Below are 17,551 nucleotides of genomic sequence, written 5' to 3' on the forward strand. Positions count from 1 at the left end.
AGAAGATGTTAGCTCAGGGTGAAAGAGAGAGAGAGAGCGAGAGAGAGAGGGAGAGAAATAAAGAGAGAGAAAGAGAGAGAAAGAGAGAGAGACAGAGAGATAGAGAGAGCGAGCGAGAGAGAAAGAGAGAGAAAGAGAGAGAGAGAGGAGAGAGAGAGAGCGAGTGAGCGGGCAAGAGAGAGCTGAGATTCCTCATCATCATCATCAGGAGAGGAAAGGCAGGAAGAAAAACACATTTTACTTGAAAAAGCCATTTCCTCCATGTGGAGGGGATTAACAGCAGTGTGCCACACAAACACAATTAGAAATAGAACCCAGAGATAACACACAATATTTCTCTCTCTCTCTCTCTCTTTCTCTTTCTCTCTCCCTCGCGCTCTCTGACTCTTTCTCTCTCTCTGACTCTCTCTCTCTTTCTGACTCTCTCTCTCTCTCTCTCTCTCTCTCTCTCTCTCTCTCTCTCTCTCTCTCTCTCTCTCTGACTCTCTCTCTCTCTGACTCTCTCTCCCTCGCTCTCTCTGAGTCTCTCTCTCTCTGACTCTCTCTCTCTCTCTCTCTCTCACACACACACAGAGGGGAGGAGGAGTGGCAGTTTGACACTAATGCTGCTTTCAAGGAGCAGCAGTTGCACCAAACTGTTGACAGTCTATGAAGCAACGCAGAGACAGACCTTTCTCTTTAACAATCTGGGGCATGGGCACCCACTCAGCATATAATAGCAGCTATACTTTATACCGTCATAAAGGTACATGGTGCAGAAAACACCTGTCCAGACGTCTCCCCTTTGTGTTTCTATCTATAGCTCTGGTCAACGGAAATGGTTTGAGAACGGGAGGGCTGCAACAGTATATCACACACTATAGCCTATAGGTCTAGGCTAGCATCACACTGTAGCATATAGGTCTAGACTAGCATCACACACTATAGCCTATAGGTCTAGGCTAGCATCACACTGTAGCATATAGTTCTAGACTAGCATCACACTATAGCCTATAGTTATTGGCTAGCATCACACACTATAGCCTATAGGTCTAGACTAGCATCACACTATAGCCTATAGGTCTAGACTAGCATTACACTATAGCCTATAGGTCTAGACTAGCATTACACTATAGCCTATAGGTCTAGACTAGCATCACACTATAGCCTATAGGTCTAGACTAGCATCACACACTATAGTCTATAGGCCTCTGACTCTGCCAGATCAAAATGAAGCAACATTTAATTTCTGCTCGGTTAGACACACAACCAAATCTAGTACCAAAATCCGTTGAAGAGGCTCAGTAGCAAGGTACAGTCACATAATAAACGATGGTACTTTATCCACATGTGGGCCATGTGGGTGCCTTAAGAGAGGGGGGGTAGAAATGCCAGGGACGATTTTTGGTCCCAGTCCGCCCCTGAATATGTTCTCCCTACAGATAGAAGTGTTCCTTTTTCTATTCAAATAAAATATAATACTGGAGAAAATGTGATTCAAAAATGGCTCAATGGTTAGCCTACACAGCCTATTTTGTTTACATTGGCAGCATGTATCTAACTGTTTCAACAAGCACACATGCAACTCTTGTCAGGAAAAAAGCGGATTTTCTGCCTCTTCGCGACAGACATCCAGCCGGGAACAGAAGGCATTCCGCTGCAGCACCATGGACAGCTCCCTACATGTGCTGCCTCTCACTTGCCAGGAGTGGGCGTGCGCTCTCGGGGCGTGCGCTCTTCCATAGACTACTATTCTACAAAGACAGATAGGTTTCCTGGCAAGACAAAGACACTCCCAACATGAGTTTCTGAGTCAAATTGAAAAATGCATAGGATCATACCCCAAAAAAGCGTTATTTCATAAGCAGCTTGGCTACATAGTAAAGGCATTAACGCATGGGCTGTGATATTAAACTCAACAACGTAGTGCATTTTTGTCCACACCTATGCATAACTAATGCTTATTTATCACACTCACAATAACAGCCTCAAAAACCAACAAAACACAGGCATTGTCACCATAAAAAGAACAACAATACCGAATCAAACAAGTCAAATAATTTAGGAATAGAGCAATCCGTTCAGAAGACGGTCCAGGTTTAAACATAGGCTACATTATGATAATACGCCCTCGCCCCTCATCACCTAGCGTACCATTAAACATACATTGAAAAACAGTAGAGGTGAGTAGAATGCTTACCCTTCTCAAAACTGAGATGTTTGCATACTTCAAGTTCAGCCATTTAAAAATGGATTTACTGTTTGAATAGCCTTGGATAAGTAATTCTGCTCCAGGATAAAGGGGAAGCGATGATATTTTGAGGTAGTGCTCTCATTTAGTTATTGTCCTTCCATTCACTTTGGACATCGTTTCCATACAGTAGGTAGTCTCCAGTAGGGTAACCCTAGTTGCCAAGACGTAAAATACCATATTTTGGTCTGAAATTCCCCTGTGTCCCCATGTTGCTCCTAGTCCAAAAGGAATGCATGTGTTGATCCGTGACACACAGTCGCCAAACAACCCATAGATGATCTGAACTGACACTGACAGGATCCCTCTGAACGCTCCACAAAACCTGCTGCCCATCTCTCCTGCGCAACACTCACACATCTCTGCTTAACTCTCTGCGCAGAGAGAGCAGAGGTGATGGAGTGTGTCACAATCCTCACACCAGTCGTGCCGAGCGAAAATAATGTGATAAGTCGATTCTCTTGGCAAATGTATGCGATAGCCGGGCGAAGGGAGGGGGTAGTGGGGCTGTCATACACGGGGAGCTAGTGGACATGTTAAATTAAAGCCAGCAGATACAATGGAGAAAGTATACTACCTTGCAAGGGACTCAAAATAGCCTAAGAAAATTTCCGATACGCTATGAACAAAAATCATTCACGGGTTGTTTGCCATGTAGGCTAATTGACGACAGTTCTGTGTGATTTCACATTGAGTTGCAGACTTACAATTGTGTTCCATGGGAATCAGGAATGAAAAACTGAAACTTTTGTTTTGACAGACGTTCTATTACCTTTCATCTCACCGGGCTCTGACGTGGAGAGCGCGCGATGCGACGGGGCTCTGGGGAGTTCGCGTGAAAAGGAACATCAGGTCCAGAGAAGAGAAACGGTTTATTTATTATTTGACCTACTTCTCTCTCGGTGCTTTCTATTACCCAGGACGGTATTATTATCACACGTGCCCTGCCACTGCTGCATCCACAAAAGACGTAAACTGTTCAGAAAATGGATACCCTATTGAACAAAATGTATCTTAAAACAGAAGCCTGGTAAAATCTTCCTTTAGCCTATGTTTGTTTCCACTTTAAATGTAAGCTTCTGTGCGTGATGGTAATCGCCCCGGGGCTGCGTCAAACAATTACCGAGTAATTTCCCTCGTTTGAGAATGGATTTTCTCATATCTAATTCCATCCCTTGACGAATGGATTTGCTCCTATCGAGTACATTATTAGAAGGCTGGCTACCTTTTGGTTGTTTGAATAAAAAAATAGGCTATCGCTGTGAAAAGGGTAATATAGTGCATTCGGAAAGTACTCAGACCTCTTGACTTTTTCCACATTTTGTTACGTTACAGCCTTATTCTAAAATGATTAAATCGTTTTTTCCCCCTCATCAATCTACACCCAATACACCGTAATGAAAAAGAAAAAACAGGTTTTTAGAAATGTTAACACATTTATAAAAATAAAAAAAACAGAAATATCACATTTACATAAGTATTCAGACCCTTTACAAAGTACTTTGTTGAAGCACCTTTGGCAGCGATTACAGCCTCAAGTCTTCTTGGGTATGACGCTATGAGCTTGGCACACCTGTATTTGGGGAGTTCCTCACATTCTTCTCTATGGATCCTCTCAAGCTATGTCAGGTTGGATAGGGAGCATCTCTGCACAGCTATTTTCAGGTCTCTCCAAAGATCAGGTTCAAGTCCGGATCTGGCTGGGCCACTGAAGGACATTCAGAGACTTGTCCCGAAGCCACTCTTGCGTTTTCTTGGCCGTGTGCTTAGGGTCGTTGTCCTGTTGGAAGGTGAACCTTCGCCCCAGTCTGAGGTCCTGAGCGCTCTGGAGCAGGTTTTCATCAAGGATCTCTCTGTACTTTCTGTATCTTTCCCTCGATCCTGACTAGTCTCCCAGTCCCTGCCGCTGAAAAACATCCCCACAGCATGATGCTGCCACCATCATGCTTCACCATAGAGATGGTGCCAGGTTTCCTCCAGACGTAACACTTGGCATTCAGGCCAAAGAGTTCAATCTTGGTTTCATCAGACCAGAGAATCTTGTTTCTCATGGTCTGAGATTCCTTTAGGTGCCTTTTGGCAAGCTCCAAGCGGGCTGTCATGTGCCTTTTACTAAGGAGTGACTTCCGTCTGGCCACTCTACCATAAAGGCCTGATTGGTGGAGTGCTGCAGAGATGGTTGTCCTTCTGGAATGTTCTCCCATCTCCACAGAGGAACTCTGGAGCTCTGTCAGAGTGACCATCGGGTTCCATCGGGTTCACCTCCCTAACAAAGGCCCTTCTCCTCCAATTGCTCAGTTTGGCCGAGTGGCCAGTTCTAGGAAGAGTCTTGGTGGTTCCAAACTTCTTCCATTTAAGAATGATGGAGGCCTCTTGGGGACCTTCAATGCTGCAGAAATATTTTTGGTCACCTTCCCCAGATCTGTGCCTCGACACAATCCTGTCTCGGAGCTCTACGAACAATTCATCCGACCTCATGGCTTGGTTTTTGCTCTGACATGTACTGTCAACTGTGGGACCTTATATAGACAGGTGTGTGCCTTTCCAAATCATGTTCAATCAATTGAATTTACCACAGGTGGACTCCAATCAAGTTGTAGAAACATCTCAAGGATAATCAATGGAAACAGGATGCACCTGAGCTCAATTTCTAGTCTCATAGCAAAGCGTCTGAATACTTATGTAAATAAGGTATCTGCTAAGGTTCTGTTTTTCCCCCCAAAATTATAAAAACCTGTTTTTGCTTTGTCATTATGGGGTGTTGTGTGTAGATGGATGAGGGAAAAATGATTAAATCCATTTTAGAGCAGGGCTGTAACGTAACAAAATGTGGAAAAAGTCAATGGGTCTGAATACTTTCCAAATGCATTGTATATGTAGCCACACTTGTAGACCTAGCAACATACCCACTTTGCAAAAAACTGGTTGAAATCAAAGTTATTTCCACTTCATTTCAACAAAACATTTCAACGTGATGACGCTGAATCAACAAATTAAATTAGTAAAAAGCCATCAACGTAAGGGAATCTTTTCTTTTTTTTTCACCCAAACATGAACTTAAATCTAATGTCACAGTGAAATGCTTTATTCATTTCACTTTGAATTTACGTTAGTTGACAACTCAAACCAAATGTAAATCAAAACTAGACCTTGAAATGACATCTGTGCCCAGTGTTTAGTCAGTCTGATGAGAAACTAGACTTGATCATTTCCAAACGGCACCCCGTTTTTCTCTCATCTGCTCCAATGGAATTCAACTTCAGAATGAGGTTCAACGTTACTCTGGAGGATTCATTGCGGGGGGCTGAAGATCCGAGTTGTAGTATGATAGACATTTAAAGGTAATTTCCTGATTGAGCTGATACTGTATTGCAGCAGACCCTTATGTCCGTAGGGCCGCTTCCTCTGCACAGGCGTTGCTGACGCATGGCAGATCTTACAACGCCTGGATATGTATTGTATTCTTCAGCTAATCATATCATTTGTTATAGTCATCTGGTGCTGATAGAAACCTTAGTTGATGCATGCAACTTCTGAGCAGGGGAACAACCATGATGTCCCAGTGAGAAACATCTTACACCGAGGTCCATGGATGTTGGAAAGATGTTGAAATTTGGTCTGTCCACGCTGGCCTTGATTAAAATAGTCCACAGATGTCTTTTTTTTTTTGACGTCTATGTTTGGTTCAGATTTGGTCCGGTCCGGCATTGATTTCCTTTTCCACAGACATCTGGTCCGGTCCGGCATTGATTTCCTTTTCCACAGACATCTGGTCCGGTCCGGCATTGATTTCCTTTTCCACAGACACCTGGTCCGGTCCGGCATTGATTTCCTTTTCCACAGACATCTGGTCCGGTCCGGCATTGATTTCCTTTTCCACAGACACCTGGTCCGGTCCGGCATTGATTTCCTTTTCCACAGACATCTGGTCCGGTCCGGCATTGATTTCCTTTTCCACAGACACCTGGTCCGGTCCGGCATTGATTTCCTTTTCCACAGACATCTGGTCAGGACCGGCCTCGATTTGGCTCAAACATAGATGGTTTATGATTGGTTCAGATTTGGTCCGGTCCGGCATTGATTTCCTTTTCCACAGACACCTGGTCAGGACCGGCCTCGATTTGGCTCAAACATAGATGGTTTATGATTGGTTCAGATTTGGTCCGGTCCGGCATTGATTTCCTTTTCCACAGACATCTGGTCCGGTCCGGCATTGATTTCCTTTTCCACAGACATCTGGTCAGGACCGGCCTCGATTTGGCTCAAACATAGATGGTTTATGATTGGTTCAGATTTGGTCCGGTCCGGCATTGATTTCCTTTTCCACAGACATCTGGTCAGGACCGGCCTCGATTTGGCTCAAACATAGATGGTTTATGATTGGTTCAGATTTGGTCCGGTCCGGCATTGATTTCCTTTTCCACAGACATCTGGTCAGGACCGGCCTCGATTTGGCTCAAACATAGATGGTTTATTATTGGTTCAGATTTGGTCCGGATCGAACCAAATACGAACCAATTATAGATGTCAATGTTTCACAAGTTTGGACAGCACAGCATAGCACAGTACAGTATAGTATAGTACAGTATAGTAGAGTACAATAGAGTACGGTAGAGTACAATAGAGTACAGCATATTGTGCTATATTGTACTGTACCCTACTGTTCTCTACTGAACTGAACTAAACTGTATTGTACTCTACTGTACTCTACTGTACTTTAATGTACTGTACTCTACTCTACTATACTGTACTCTACTGTACTATAATGTACAGTACTCTACTGTACTATACTGTACTCTACTGTACTATACTGTACTGTACTCTACTGTACTGTAATGCACTATACTGTGCTGTACTCTACTGTACTATATTGTACTCTACTGTACTGTAGTGTAATGTACTGTACTATAATGTACTGTACCCTACTGTACTGTAATGCACTATACTGTGCTGTACTCTACTGTGCTATATTGTACTCTACTGTACTCTACTGTGCTATATTGTACTTTACTGTACTATACTGTACTCTACTGTACTTTACTGTACTATACTGCACTCTACTCTACTCTACTATACTGTACTCTACTGTACTATACTGTGCTCTACTATACTATACTGTACTCTACTGTACTATACTGTGCTCTACTATACTATACTGTACTCTACTGTACTATACTGTGCTCTACTGTACTATACTGTCTGGAACTGTATGGAACTTTAATATACTGTACTGTACTATACTGTACTATACTGTATGGAACTGTAATATACTGTACTGTACTATACTGTACTATACTGTATGGAACTGCAATATACTGTACTGTACTATACTGTACTATACTGTATGGAACTGTAATATACTGTACTGTACTATACTGTACTATACTGTATGGAACTGTAATATACTGTACTGTACTATACTGTACTATACTGTATGGAACTGTAATATACTGTACTGTAATATACTGTACTATACTGTACTATACTGTATGGAACTGTAATATACTGTACTGTAATATACTGTACTATACTGTACTATACTGTATGGAACTGTAATATACTGTACTGTAATATACTGTACTATACTGTACTATACTGTATGGAACTGTAATATACTGTACTGTAATATACTGTACTATACTGTACTATACTGTATGGAACTGTAATATACTGTACTGTAATATACTATACTGTGCTGTCCAAACTTGTGAAACATGGACGTCTATGATTTGTTCAGATTTGGTCCGGTCCAGACCAACCAAATTTGGTCTTGTTTGTTGGCAGAGTTCATTAGAATCATAACGAGCATGCTTTGCAGCGTTGACATTTTTGTTCATTTAGTGGACACTCTTCTGCAGAGGGACTTACAGTCAGTGCATTCAACTAGTGTAGATCAACAGCAACGTATCACAGTCATTGCAAGAAAAACTTTTCTGTAGCCGTTACTGAGAATGTTATTGTAATTGAAGTGTTCTGTCGGTTTTTACTGTTCATCTGAAAATGTTAAACTTGATCACTGCCAGTTCTACAGCTTTTGAAAAAAAGCAATATTCAGATTGTTCCTATTTCAAATGGAATAAAAACAGTTGAATGTGATATAATGCTTTCTTCATTGACATGTAGATATAGAAACCACGACCAAACACTTTTCTGTTGATGACAAAACATTATTTATAAAAAGCAATATATATAAATATGGTTTTTGAAAACAATAATTTGTTTACAAACTTGATACAGTAGCTGTCCTTTTAGTGTATGGTTGACTCAGCCTTTTGGCCATTAGCCAATCGGCATTTCTCAAAGAGTTCAAAGCATGTGAATGCAACCAACTGGTATTTACGACTTCACAACTGGTAATTACCACCTTCCCACTTGGTTATGAAGGCAGCACAAGTCTGATTATATTCTACAGTCAAGGAAGGCCAGGAAAATGAGCTCACCCTTGCCTATTCATGTGCAGGGAGACACTAAACATCTAAACAAACTTTACAATGAAACTCGATAGGCTACGTAGGTTTATCAATGAGGAACACAAATAATATTTTGATAAATCACCATGACAAATACATATATGACAAAGAAGACACAATCTATCGATAGGCGAACCTATCATTCTTCAAACAAATCTGTAAACATACTGCCAAAATGCATAACAAACACTTATAAAACCAATACAAGTATTGTTACATACTGTACTGCATAGGCAGTGGTGTAAAGTACTCAAGTAAAAATACTTTAAAGTACTACTTAAGTAGTTTTTTGAGGTGTCTGTACTTTACTATTCATATTTTTGACTACTTTTCCCTTTACTAAATTCCAAAAGAAAATAATGTACTTTTTACTCCTTTCATTTTCCCTGGCACCCAGAAGTGCTCATTACATTTAGAATTCTTAGCAGGACAGGAAAACTGTTCAATTCACGCATTTATCAAGAGAACGTCCCCGGCCATCCCTACTACCTCTGATCTGGCGGACTCACTAACACGCATGCTTCGTTTGGAAATGATGTCTGCGTGTTGTAGTGTGTCCCTGGCTATCCTTAAATAAATAAATAAATAAATAAATAAATACTTTTGATACTTAAGTATACTTAAAAACAAATACTTTTAGACTTTTACTCAAGTAGTATTTCACTGAGTGACTTTCACTTTTACTTGAGGCATTTTCTATTAAGGTATCTTTACTTTTACTCAAGTATGACAATTGGGTGCTATTTCTACCACTACATATAGGGAAGAAGAGGGATCCCTCACAGATGTTCTCATGTTAGACCCATTGGATGGTGTTTTCCACTCTCAGTCATGTCCCTAATGAAACATTGGTCTGATATATATATATATATACACACACACACACACACACACACACACACACACACACACACACACACACACACACACACACACACACACACACATACACACACACAGTCCTGTATTGATGGGCATCCCAGCACAGATACACAGACGAAACACACACACACAGGCCTGTATTGATGAGCATCCCAGCACAGATACACAGACGAAACACCACAGACGTGCCTGTATTGATGAGCATCCCAGCAGATGTATTCAAAGGTCAATAGCCGTCTGGAAGTACAAAGAGGCCCGTCTCCTCACAGCCCACCCACATGTAGTAGTAGTCTTCACCCTCCTGCAGTGTGTGTGTGTGTGTGTGTGTGTGTGTGTGTGTGTGTGTGTGTGTGTGTGTGTGTGTGTGTGTGTGTGTGTGTGTGTGTGTGTGTGTGTGTGTGTGTGTGTGTGTGTGTGTGTGTGTGTGTGTGTGTGTGTGTGTGTGTGCAAGCATGAGAGACTTTACGCTTGTTGCCTACGTTGATTTAGATGTCAAATGCTCCGTGTCTCCCCCAAGCTTGATCACAGGAGCTTTCACCCTTCTATTCTTTCCTCCATTCCACTCTCTAACCCTCTGATTAACACCCTACTGCTGGATACACACCATCAGCCACTCTTTCATCCACAGAAAGAAGGGATGAGGGGGAGAGGAGAGGACAGGAGAAGACAGGACAGGACAGGAGAGGAGAGGAAAGGACAGGAGAGGACAGGAGAGGACAGGAGAGGAGAAGACAGGAGAAGACAGGAGAGGACAGGACAGGAGAAGACAGGAGAGGACAGGAGAGGAGAGGAGAAAAGGAGATAAAATTGGAGGGAGGGACAGACAGACTGTGAATTACGGGGGGCCAGGGGTGTCTCAGACCCCCTGAATGAGACATGAGTCTACCTAAATGCAACAAATAAATTATGCTAATTTAATAATTCTGCTGCTATTTGTTTAAAATGCAATTTGTACTGCTACAGTAGTAAATATCCAAATTAAACGAACACCCCCACCTCTGTGTCATGGTTTAAACATTTACAATTTTTCCATGTGGCTGCACTTTTCATCCCATTCCTGAGACATTCCCATCAAATATGGTGGATAAATGAAAACACACTGAACAAAAATATAAATGCAACAATTTCAAAGATTTTACTGAGTTATAGTTGAAAATAAATAGATCCGAAAACCTGTCAGTATCTGGTGTGACACATCTCCTTCGCATAGAGTTGATCAGGCCTGAGGAATGTTGTCCCACTCCTTTTCAATGGCTGTGCGAGGTTGCTGGATATTGGTGAGAACTGAAACACGCTGTCGTACAAGTCGATCCAGAGTATCCCAAACATGCTCAATGGGTTACATGTCTGGTAAGTATGTGGGCCAGTGAAGAACTGGGACAGTTCCAGGAATTGGGTACAGATCTTTGCGACATGGAGCCATGCATTATCATGCTGAAACATGAGGTGACGGCGGCGGATGAAAGGCACGATAATGGGCCTCAGGATTTCGTCACAGTATATTTTGGCATTCAAATTGCCATCGATGAAATGCAATTGTGTTTCTGGTCCGTAGCTTATGCTTGCTCATACCATAACATCGCCGCCACCATGGGGCACTCTGTTCACAACATTGACATTAGAAAACCGCTAACCCAGACAACACGGTGTCTGTCATCTGTACGGTACAGTTGAAACCAGGATTCATCCATGAAGAGAACACTTCTCAAGCGTGCCAGTGGCCATCAAAAGGTGAGCATTTGCCCACTGAATTCGGTTACGAAGCCGAACTGCAGTCAGGTCAAGACCCTGGTGAGGACGACGAGCACGCAGATGAGCTTCCCTGAGACGGTTTCTGATCGTTTGTGCAGAAAATTGTTGGTTGTGTAAACCCACAGCTTCATCCGAGTGGTTGGTCTCAGACAATCCCGCAGGTGAAGAAGCCGGATGTGGAGGTCCTCGGCTGGCGTGGTTACACGTGGTCTGCGGTTGTGAGGCCGGTCGGACGTAATGCCATATTCTCTAAAACATTGGAGGCGTGTTATGGTAGAGACATGAACATTAAATTATCTGGCAACAGCTCTGGTGGACATTACTGCAGTCAGCAGGGCAATTGCACGCTCCATCAAAACTTGAGACATCTGTGGCATTGTGTTGTGTGACAAAACTGCACATTTTAGAGTGCCCTTTTATTGTCCCCAGCACAAGGTGCACCTGTGTAATGATCATGCTGTTTAATCAGCTTCTTGATATGCCACACCTGTCAGGTGTATGTATTGCAAGATTGAATCCCCGAGCTGACAAGGTACAAATATGTCGTTCTGCCCCTGAACAAGGCAGTTAACCCACTGTTCCTAGGCCGTCATTGAAAATAAGAATTTGTTCTTAACTGACTTGCCTGGTAAAATAAAGGTAAAATAAAAAATAAAAAATAATCTTGGCAAAGGAGAAATGCTCACTAACAGGAATGTTAACACATTTGTGCACAACATTTGAGATAAATAAACTTTTTGTGAGTATGGAACATTTCTGGAATCTTTTATTTCAGCTCATGAAACATGGGACCAACACTTTACATGTTGCGTTTATATTTTTGTTCAGTGCAGTTAACTCTGCACTGTGTCACTTCCGGTCTACTTAACTGTGTGTGTCTCAGATGGCACGAGTGCACAGCGCACTGTTATGATGCTGGGTTTATTTTGGAGTGGACTAACATGCTCATGTAGCCTACTCTTAATTTGTTGACAAAAAGATGAAAACACCATGACTGGTTGTGTTAAAATTAAAAGATAATGAAAACATTTTTTATCGTTAAATTACATGTCTTTACTATTAGGATGTTTTTTCTTCCCATAGAAGGTCCTGTGAAAAATAATAGAGAACCCCTGAATGCCACAGTATATTTCACACTCTGGACTGAGAGTTGAGAGGATAGATGGGTATATGGCAGAGGATAATATAGAGGAGAAGAGTCAGGTCTGTGTGTGTGTGTTCTCCTCTCTCCTCTCAGTCTGCGGCAGGTCAAATCAAATCAAATTGTATTGGTCACCAGGGTTGGGTTGGTTACTTTCTAAATGTAATCTGTTACAGTTACTAGTTACCTGTCCAAAATTGTAATCAGTTATGTAACTTTTGGATCACCCAAACTCAGTAATGTAATCTGATTAAATTCAGTTACTTTTAGATTACTTCCTTTAAAGAGGCATTAGAAGAAGACAAAAATGTATGTTACCAACTGAATGAGATCTATTGCAGGATAAATCAATGTTAAAGTTTACATAGCTGGCCATATATGGATGTTATATTTTACTTTATGGATTGGTTATGTAGGCTTCTTCTAACTCATCACTTTTCTACTACATATAATAATATACATATAATGGATGTAGCAACTACAGATTGCCACTTTAAGTCTATCAAAAGTGTGTGAGTTTGAGCATGTGTCCATTAGGCCTATGGATGTATTTTTTTATCAGCATGAATTAGATTGAGCAATAAAATATTCCGTAGGCTGGGATCCACACTATGCAGCTGTTACAAGAGAGCATTTTTCACTGGCTGTCCACTGGTTTCAAAAACAATGATTGATAGGCAGCTTAAACTTCTTGAATTCAACCATTATTGGGTTCAACTATACATTTAGATTTGTGAACAGCCATCCACAACAACCACAATTCGTAAAACGCAAATAGCTAAATGAGAGAGCAACAGTGTGATTCACATCAATACGCTATGTAGATATCGATAATAAGTGACACCCGTATCGCCGTAGACTACACCACTGATGTCATCCTTACCTCCAAGTGTTTATTCAAGTTGGATAATCTTTGAATGACGACAGCGATCACATCATTGGAAAACATTACTTGGTCTGTTGCCTACAAAAGCCCATTCCTGCTCTTTTCCCGTGATCCATCAAACACATTTGGTGTGTCATCATAGTGGAATCTGACTTGTGGGCAGACTCACTCAGGTGGAACAAACTTAAAAGTGCAAGATTTTTTTCAATGCTGATTTGAATGTCATATTTTTTCCCAAAACCTACTGTCATGACATTGGCCTGTGGGTAAGGTTTATGACCCCCCCATAAATACCTTTCTCCCTTCCCTCTCTCTCTGACTCTACTGAAGGACTCTTGAATAGCCTTTGTTAAACATAGAGAGTCTGGGAACATCAAACAAGTGGGGGGAAAGGAACCATATTTCGGTAATAGAACCAGTTGAAAATATGAGTTGGTACTTAAATGAATATGATGTCAGTTCGGTTGTCATCTGAGACATTATGACTGATGACAGGATGACATAAACTGTATCTGGGAAAGTCTACACATTCTAGTTATCAGATTCACATGGAATTGTTGTGCAATTTAAATGTTTGAATATGAAACTATTTGTGAAAAGATTAAATGCTGTCTCTGCAGCAGGTATTATGTATGTCTATCTGTCTCTGTATTAGGTACTACGTCTGTCTGTCTGTCTGTCTGTCTGTCTGTCTGTCTGTCTGTCTGTCTGTCTGTCTGTCTGTCTGTCTGTCTGTCTGTCTGTCTGTCTGTCTGTCTGTCTGTCTGTCTGTCTGTGCAGATCAATGTGTCTCTTCTGTTTGAAAACGTTCCCCGCTGCCCTGTCTATAACCCTTGAAGACAGAATGTCTTTCAGTATTCTTTTCATATTCATTTAACTGAAGTGGGAGTAAATGCAGTGGGATGTTTCTCTGAGCAGCAAATGTTCAGCCGTACCAGTCTTCATCAGGTTGACCTTTCAACATCTATTCAGACCAGACTAACTTAAAGGACGTCCAGGTAATCAATGATAATCAACTGATGGGCGTGAGACGTGACAACGAGCAGACAATGCTTTGTCCTCGAGTTGTTCAACCCTGGGGCACCTAGGTTTAGGATTTAACCAAATGATGCATGACCAAAGTCAAAACCCCACCATTAAAGCAACCTTACCTGTCAATATAAACACACACAGTCGATTTCCTCTCCCCGCTCCCTCATCGGTGAGCTGTCTTCCTATGCAAACTTAGAATAGATCATAACCTAATTATTCCACTGTGAGGGCCACCTGTGGCTCTCTGTAATAACCAAAGTGTGTCACACACTCTCTCCTCAAATACACAGACACCCCTGCAGGTAGTTATTTTGATGCTCCCAATGGTGCTGCAGGGTTTGTTACATTACCTGGTGAATTGTCATGTTGTGCCATTTAGTGTTTTCCTGTCTTAGTGATGATGGTTGGTGATGACTCTTGGGCTCCGTGTAATGCGTTATAGTATTGCAGAATGAACTGCAGTGCCGCAACAGCTGAGGCATATCGCCCCCTTGTGTACAATTTAATAAATAAATGTTTTGCCATCACCCACGTAATCTCTCTTAATATGATCACTCTGTTGTCGCAGAGAACTCTCCTGGAAGCAGGAAATGTATTTGAGGTTTAAAAAAGCTTCTAAAGTTTGTAATTTCCACTAAAATGTATGTTGTGTGTGTGTTTCGTCTGTGTATCTGTGCTGGGATGCCCATCAATACAGGACTGTGTGTGTGTGTGTGTGTGTGTGTGTGTGTGTGTGTGTGTGTGTGTGTGTGTGTGTGTGTGTGTGTGTGTGTGTGTGTGTGTGTGTGTGTGTGTGTGTGTGTGTGTGTGTGTGTGTGTGTGTGTGTGTGTGTGTGTGTGTGTGTGTGTGTGTGTGTGTGTGTGTGTGTGTGTGTGAGACACTCACCATGAAAGATGCTGTTGTCTGTAAGGAAGTGGTGGCAGTACCGCAGCCCTCCTTTCCTGTTCACAACCCAGGAACTCATGATGGATGGATGATGGAGGGTGCAATGGGATGCCTGTGAAAGAGGAGAAAAGACTGAGACTCAGTGGGACTGGACACAATACAGTTCACCATAGGCCTAAGCTTTCTATCTAGATTTCTTCCTTGGTTCCTGCTTCTGCCTCTGCATTGCATGCTCTTTGGGGGTTTTAGCCTGGGTATCTGTAAAGCACTTTGTGACAACTGCTCATGTAAAAAGGGCTGTATAAAATGTGATTGATTGATTCAACTAGTGTAGCAGGCTCCTGAACTCTGGTCTAGACAGACTCCTCCTCTCAGGTCAGCTGACACCAGACACCCCGGCCTGTCAGGAGCCTCTCCTGAACTGGTCTAGACAGACTCCTCCTCTCAGGTCAGCTGACACCAGACACCCCGGCCTGTCAGGAGCCTCTCCTGAACTCTGGTCTAGACAGACTCCTCCTCTCAGGTCAGCTGACACCAGACACCCCAGCCTGTCAGGAGCCTCTCCTGAACTCTGGTCTAGACAGACTCCTCCTCTCAGGTCAGCTGACACCAGACACCCCGGCCTGTCAGGAGCCTCTCCTGAACTCTGGTCTAGACAGACTCCTCCTCTCAGGTCAGCTGACACCAGACACCCCAGCCTGTCAGGAGCCTCTCCTGAACTCTGTAGACAGAGGTTGTAAATCACAGGGAGACGGACCAGGAACAGATGGGAAAACAAAGAGGAGGAGAGGAGAGGAAAGATGAGAAGAGAGAGGGGAAAGGACTGAGGGTTAAGGGGAGCAATGGAAAAACAGTGTGTTAGAGTGGGGGGGACATGATAGGGAGAAGGGGATATGAAAGATGAGGAGAGAGATAGAGAATGAAATGAGGTGAAAACAGAATAGAACAACCCCCTCTAGTGTAGAAAAACCCCTGTAGTGTAGAAAAACTACAGGGGTTTTTCTACACTAGAGGAGGAAGAGGAGAGAATTAAGGTTAGATCCGTGGGCAGAAAACTGAAGTGCCTTTGAACGGGGTATGGTAGTAGGTACCAGTGGCACCGGTTTGAATGTGTCAAGAATTGCAACGCTGTTGGGTTTTTCACACTTCTCCTATTTATTTATTTTGCACGTCGCATGTAATATAAGTGGTATCGATGAGTCAAAATCCACAACTAATTCTTGTTTTCTGACACATTCATCACATAGCCAGCCACACAGACACAGAGTTGTGGCACATAGTAGAACTAGGCTATTAACTGTGTGTAGATTGACAACTGAACAGCAAGTGTTGACTAGTTTATAAAAGGTGTCGAACTGACTGAAGAAAGTCAATCTTCTATATCCAGTTCATAATTCATGCAACGGGTTTATATGTCCATGATATTCCTTCGGGACAAGTGAACCAAAGGATTTCCTAGGTTTCCTTTCGTACGATTGTCGGGGCTAAAGTGAGTGACTCTTGTCTCGTCAGTCAGTGTAACCTACCGAATCGTGTGAGAAAGACGTTCATTTGGCTCTCCAAATTACTTCGGGTACTGGTAGAGACCTATGTTTTTGGCAATTATCTGCAGATTAATTTATGAAAACATCAGATGAAGGAACAATAGGTAGTGGAGAACCTCATTCTGGTCCAAATATGATAATTGAGGTCCTCACGGAATCTAGGCATTAAAACGGAATTCAACATTATTTAAAAAATGGTCTGGACTGGGGTTGGAGGTGAGAGGGGACTGACTGAACAGGAGCTGGTCTGGACTGGGGTTGGAGGTGAGAGGGGACTGACTGAACGAGAGCTGGTCTGGACTGGGGTTGGAGGTGAGAGGGGACTGACTGAACAGGAGCTGGTCTGGACTGGGGTTGGAGGTGAGAGGGGACTGACTGAACAGGAGCTGGTCTGGACTGGGGTTGGAGGTGAGAGGGGACTGACTGAACGGGAGCTGGTCTGGACTGGGGTTGGAGGTGAGAGGGGACTGACTGAACGAGAGCTGGTCTGGACTGGGGTAGGAGGTGAGAGGGGACTGACTGAACAGGAGCTGGTCTGGACTGGGGTTGGAGGTGAGAGGGGACTGACTGAACAGGAGCTGGTCTGGACTGGGGTTGGAGGTGAGAGGGGACTGACTGAACGAGAGCTGGTCTGGACTGGGGTTGGAGGTGAGAGGGGACTGACTGAACAGGAGCTGGTCTGGACTGGGGTAGGAGGTGAGAGGGGACTGACTGAACAGGAGCTGGTC

The 17,551-nt window shown here is 42.8% G+C and overlaps 1 protein-coding gene across 1 annotated transcript in view; it reads right to left on the reverse strand.

Annotated features, from left to right (window-relative positions):
* Window positions 1-17,551, reverse strand: part of LOC120018034 (1-phosphatidylinositol 4,5-bisphosphate phosphodiesterase eta-1-like) — a 173,123-nt gene that overhangs the window by 139,290 nt on the left and 16,282 nt on the right. The window contains exon 2 of the mRNA XM_038960989.1: window positions 15,280-15,391. Coding sequence (XP_038816917.1) covers window positions 15,280-15,358 — 79 coding nt within the window. The 5' untranslated portion in view covers window positions 15,359-15,391. The remainder of the gene's footprint in view (window positions 1-15,279; window positions 15,392-17,551) is intronic.

The sequence above is a fragment of the Salvelinus namaycush genome, chromosome 23 (assembly GCF_016432855.1).
Source record: "Salvelinus namaycush isolate Seneca chromosome 23, SaNama_1.0, whole genome shotgun sequence".
NCBI classification, from domain to species: domain Eukaryota; kingdom Metazoa; phylum Chordata; class Actinopteri; order Salmoniformes; family Salmonidae; genus Salvelinus; species Salvelinus namaycush.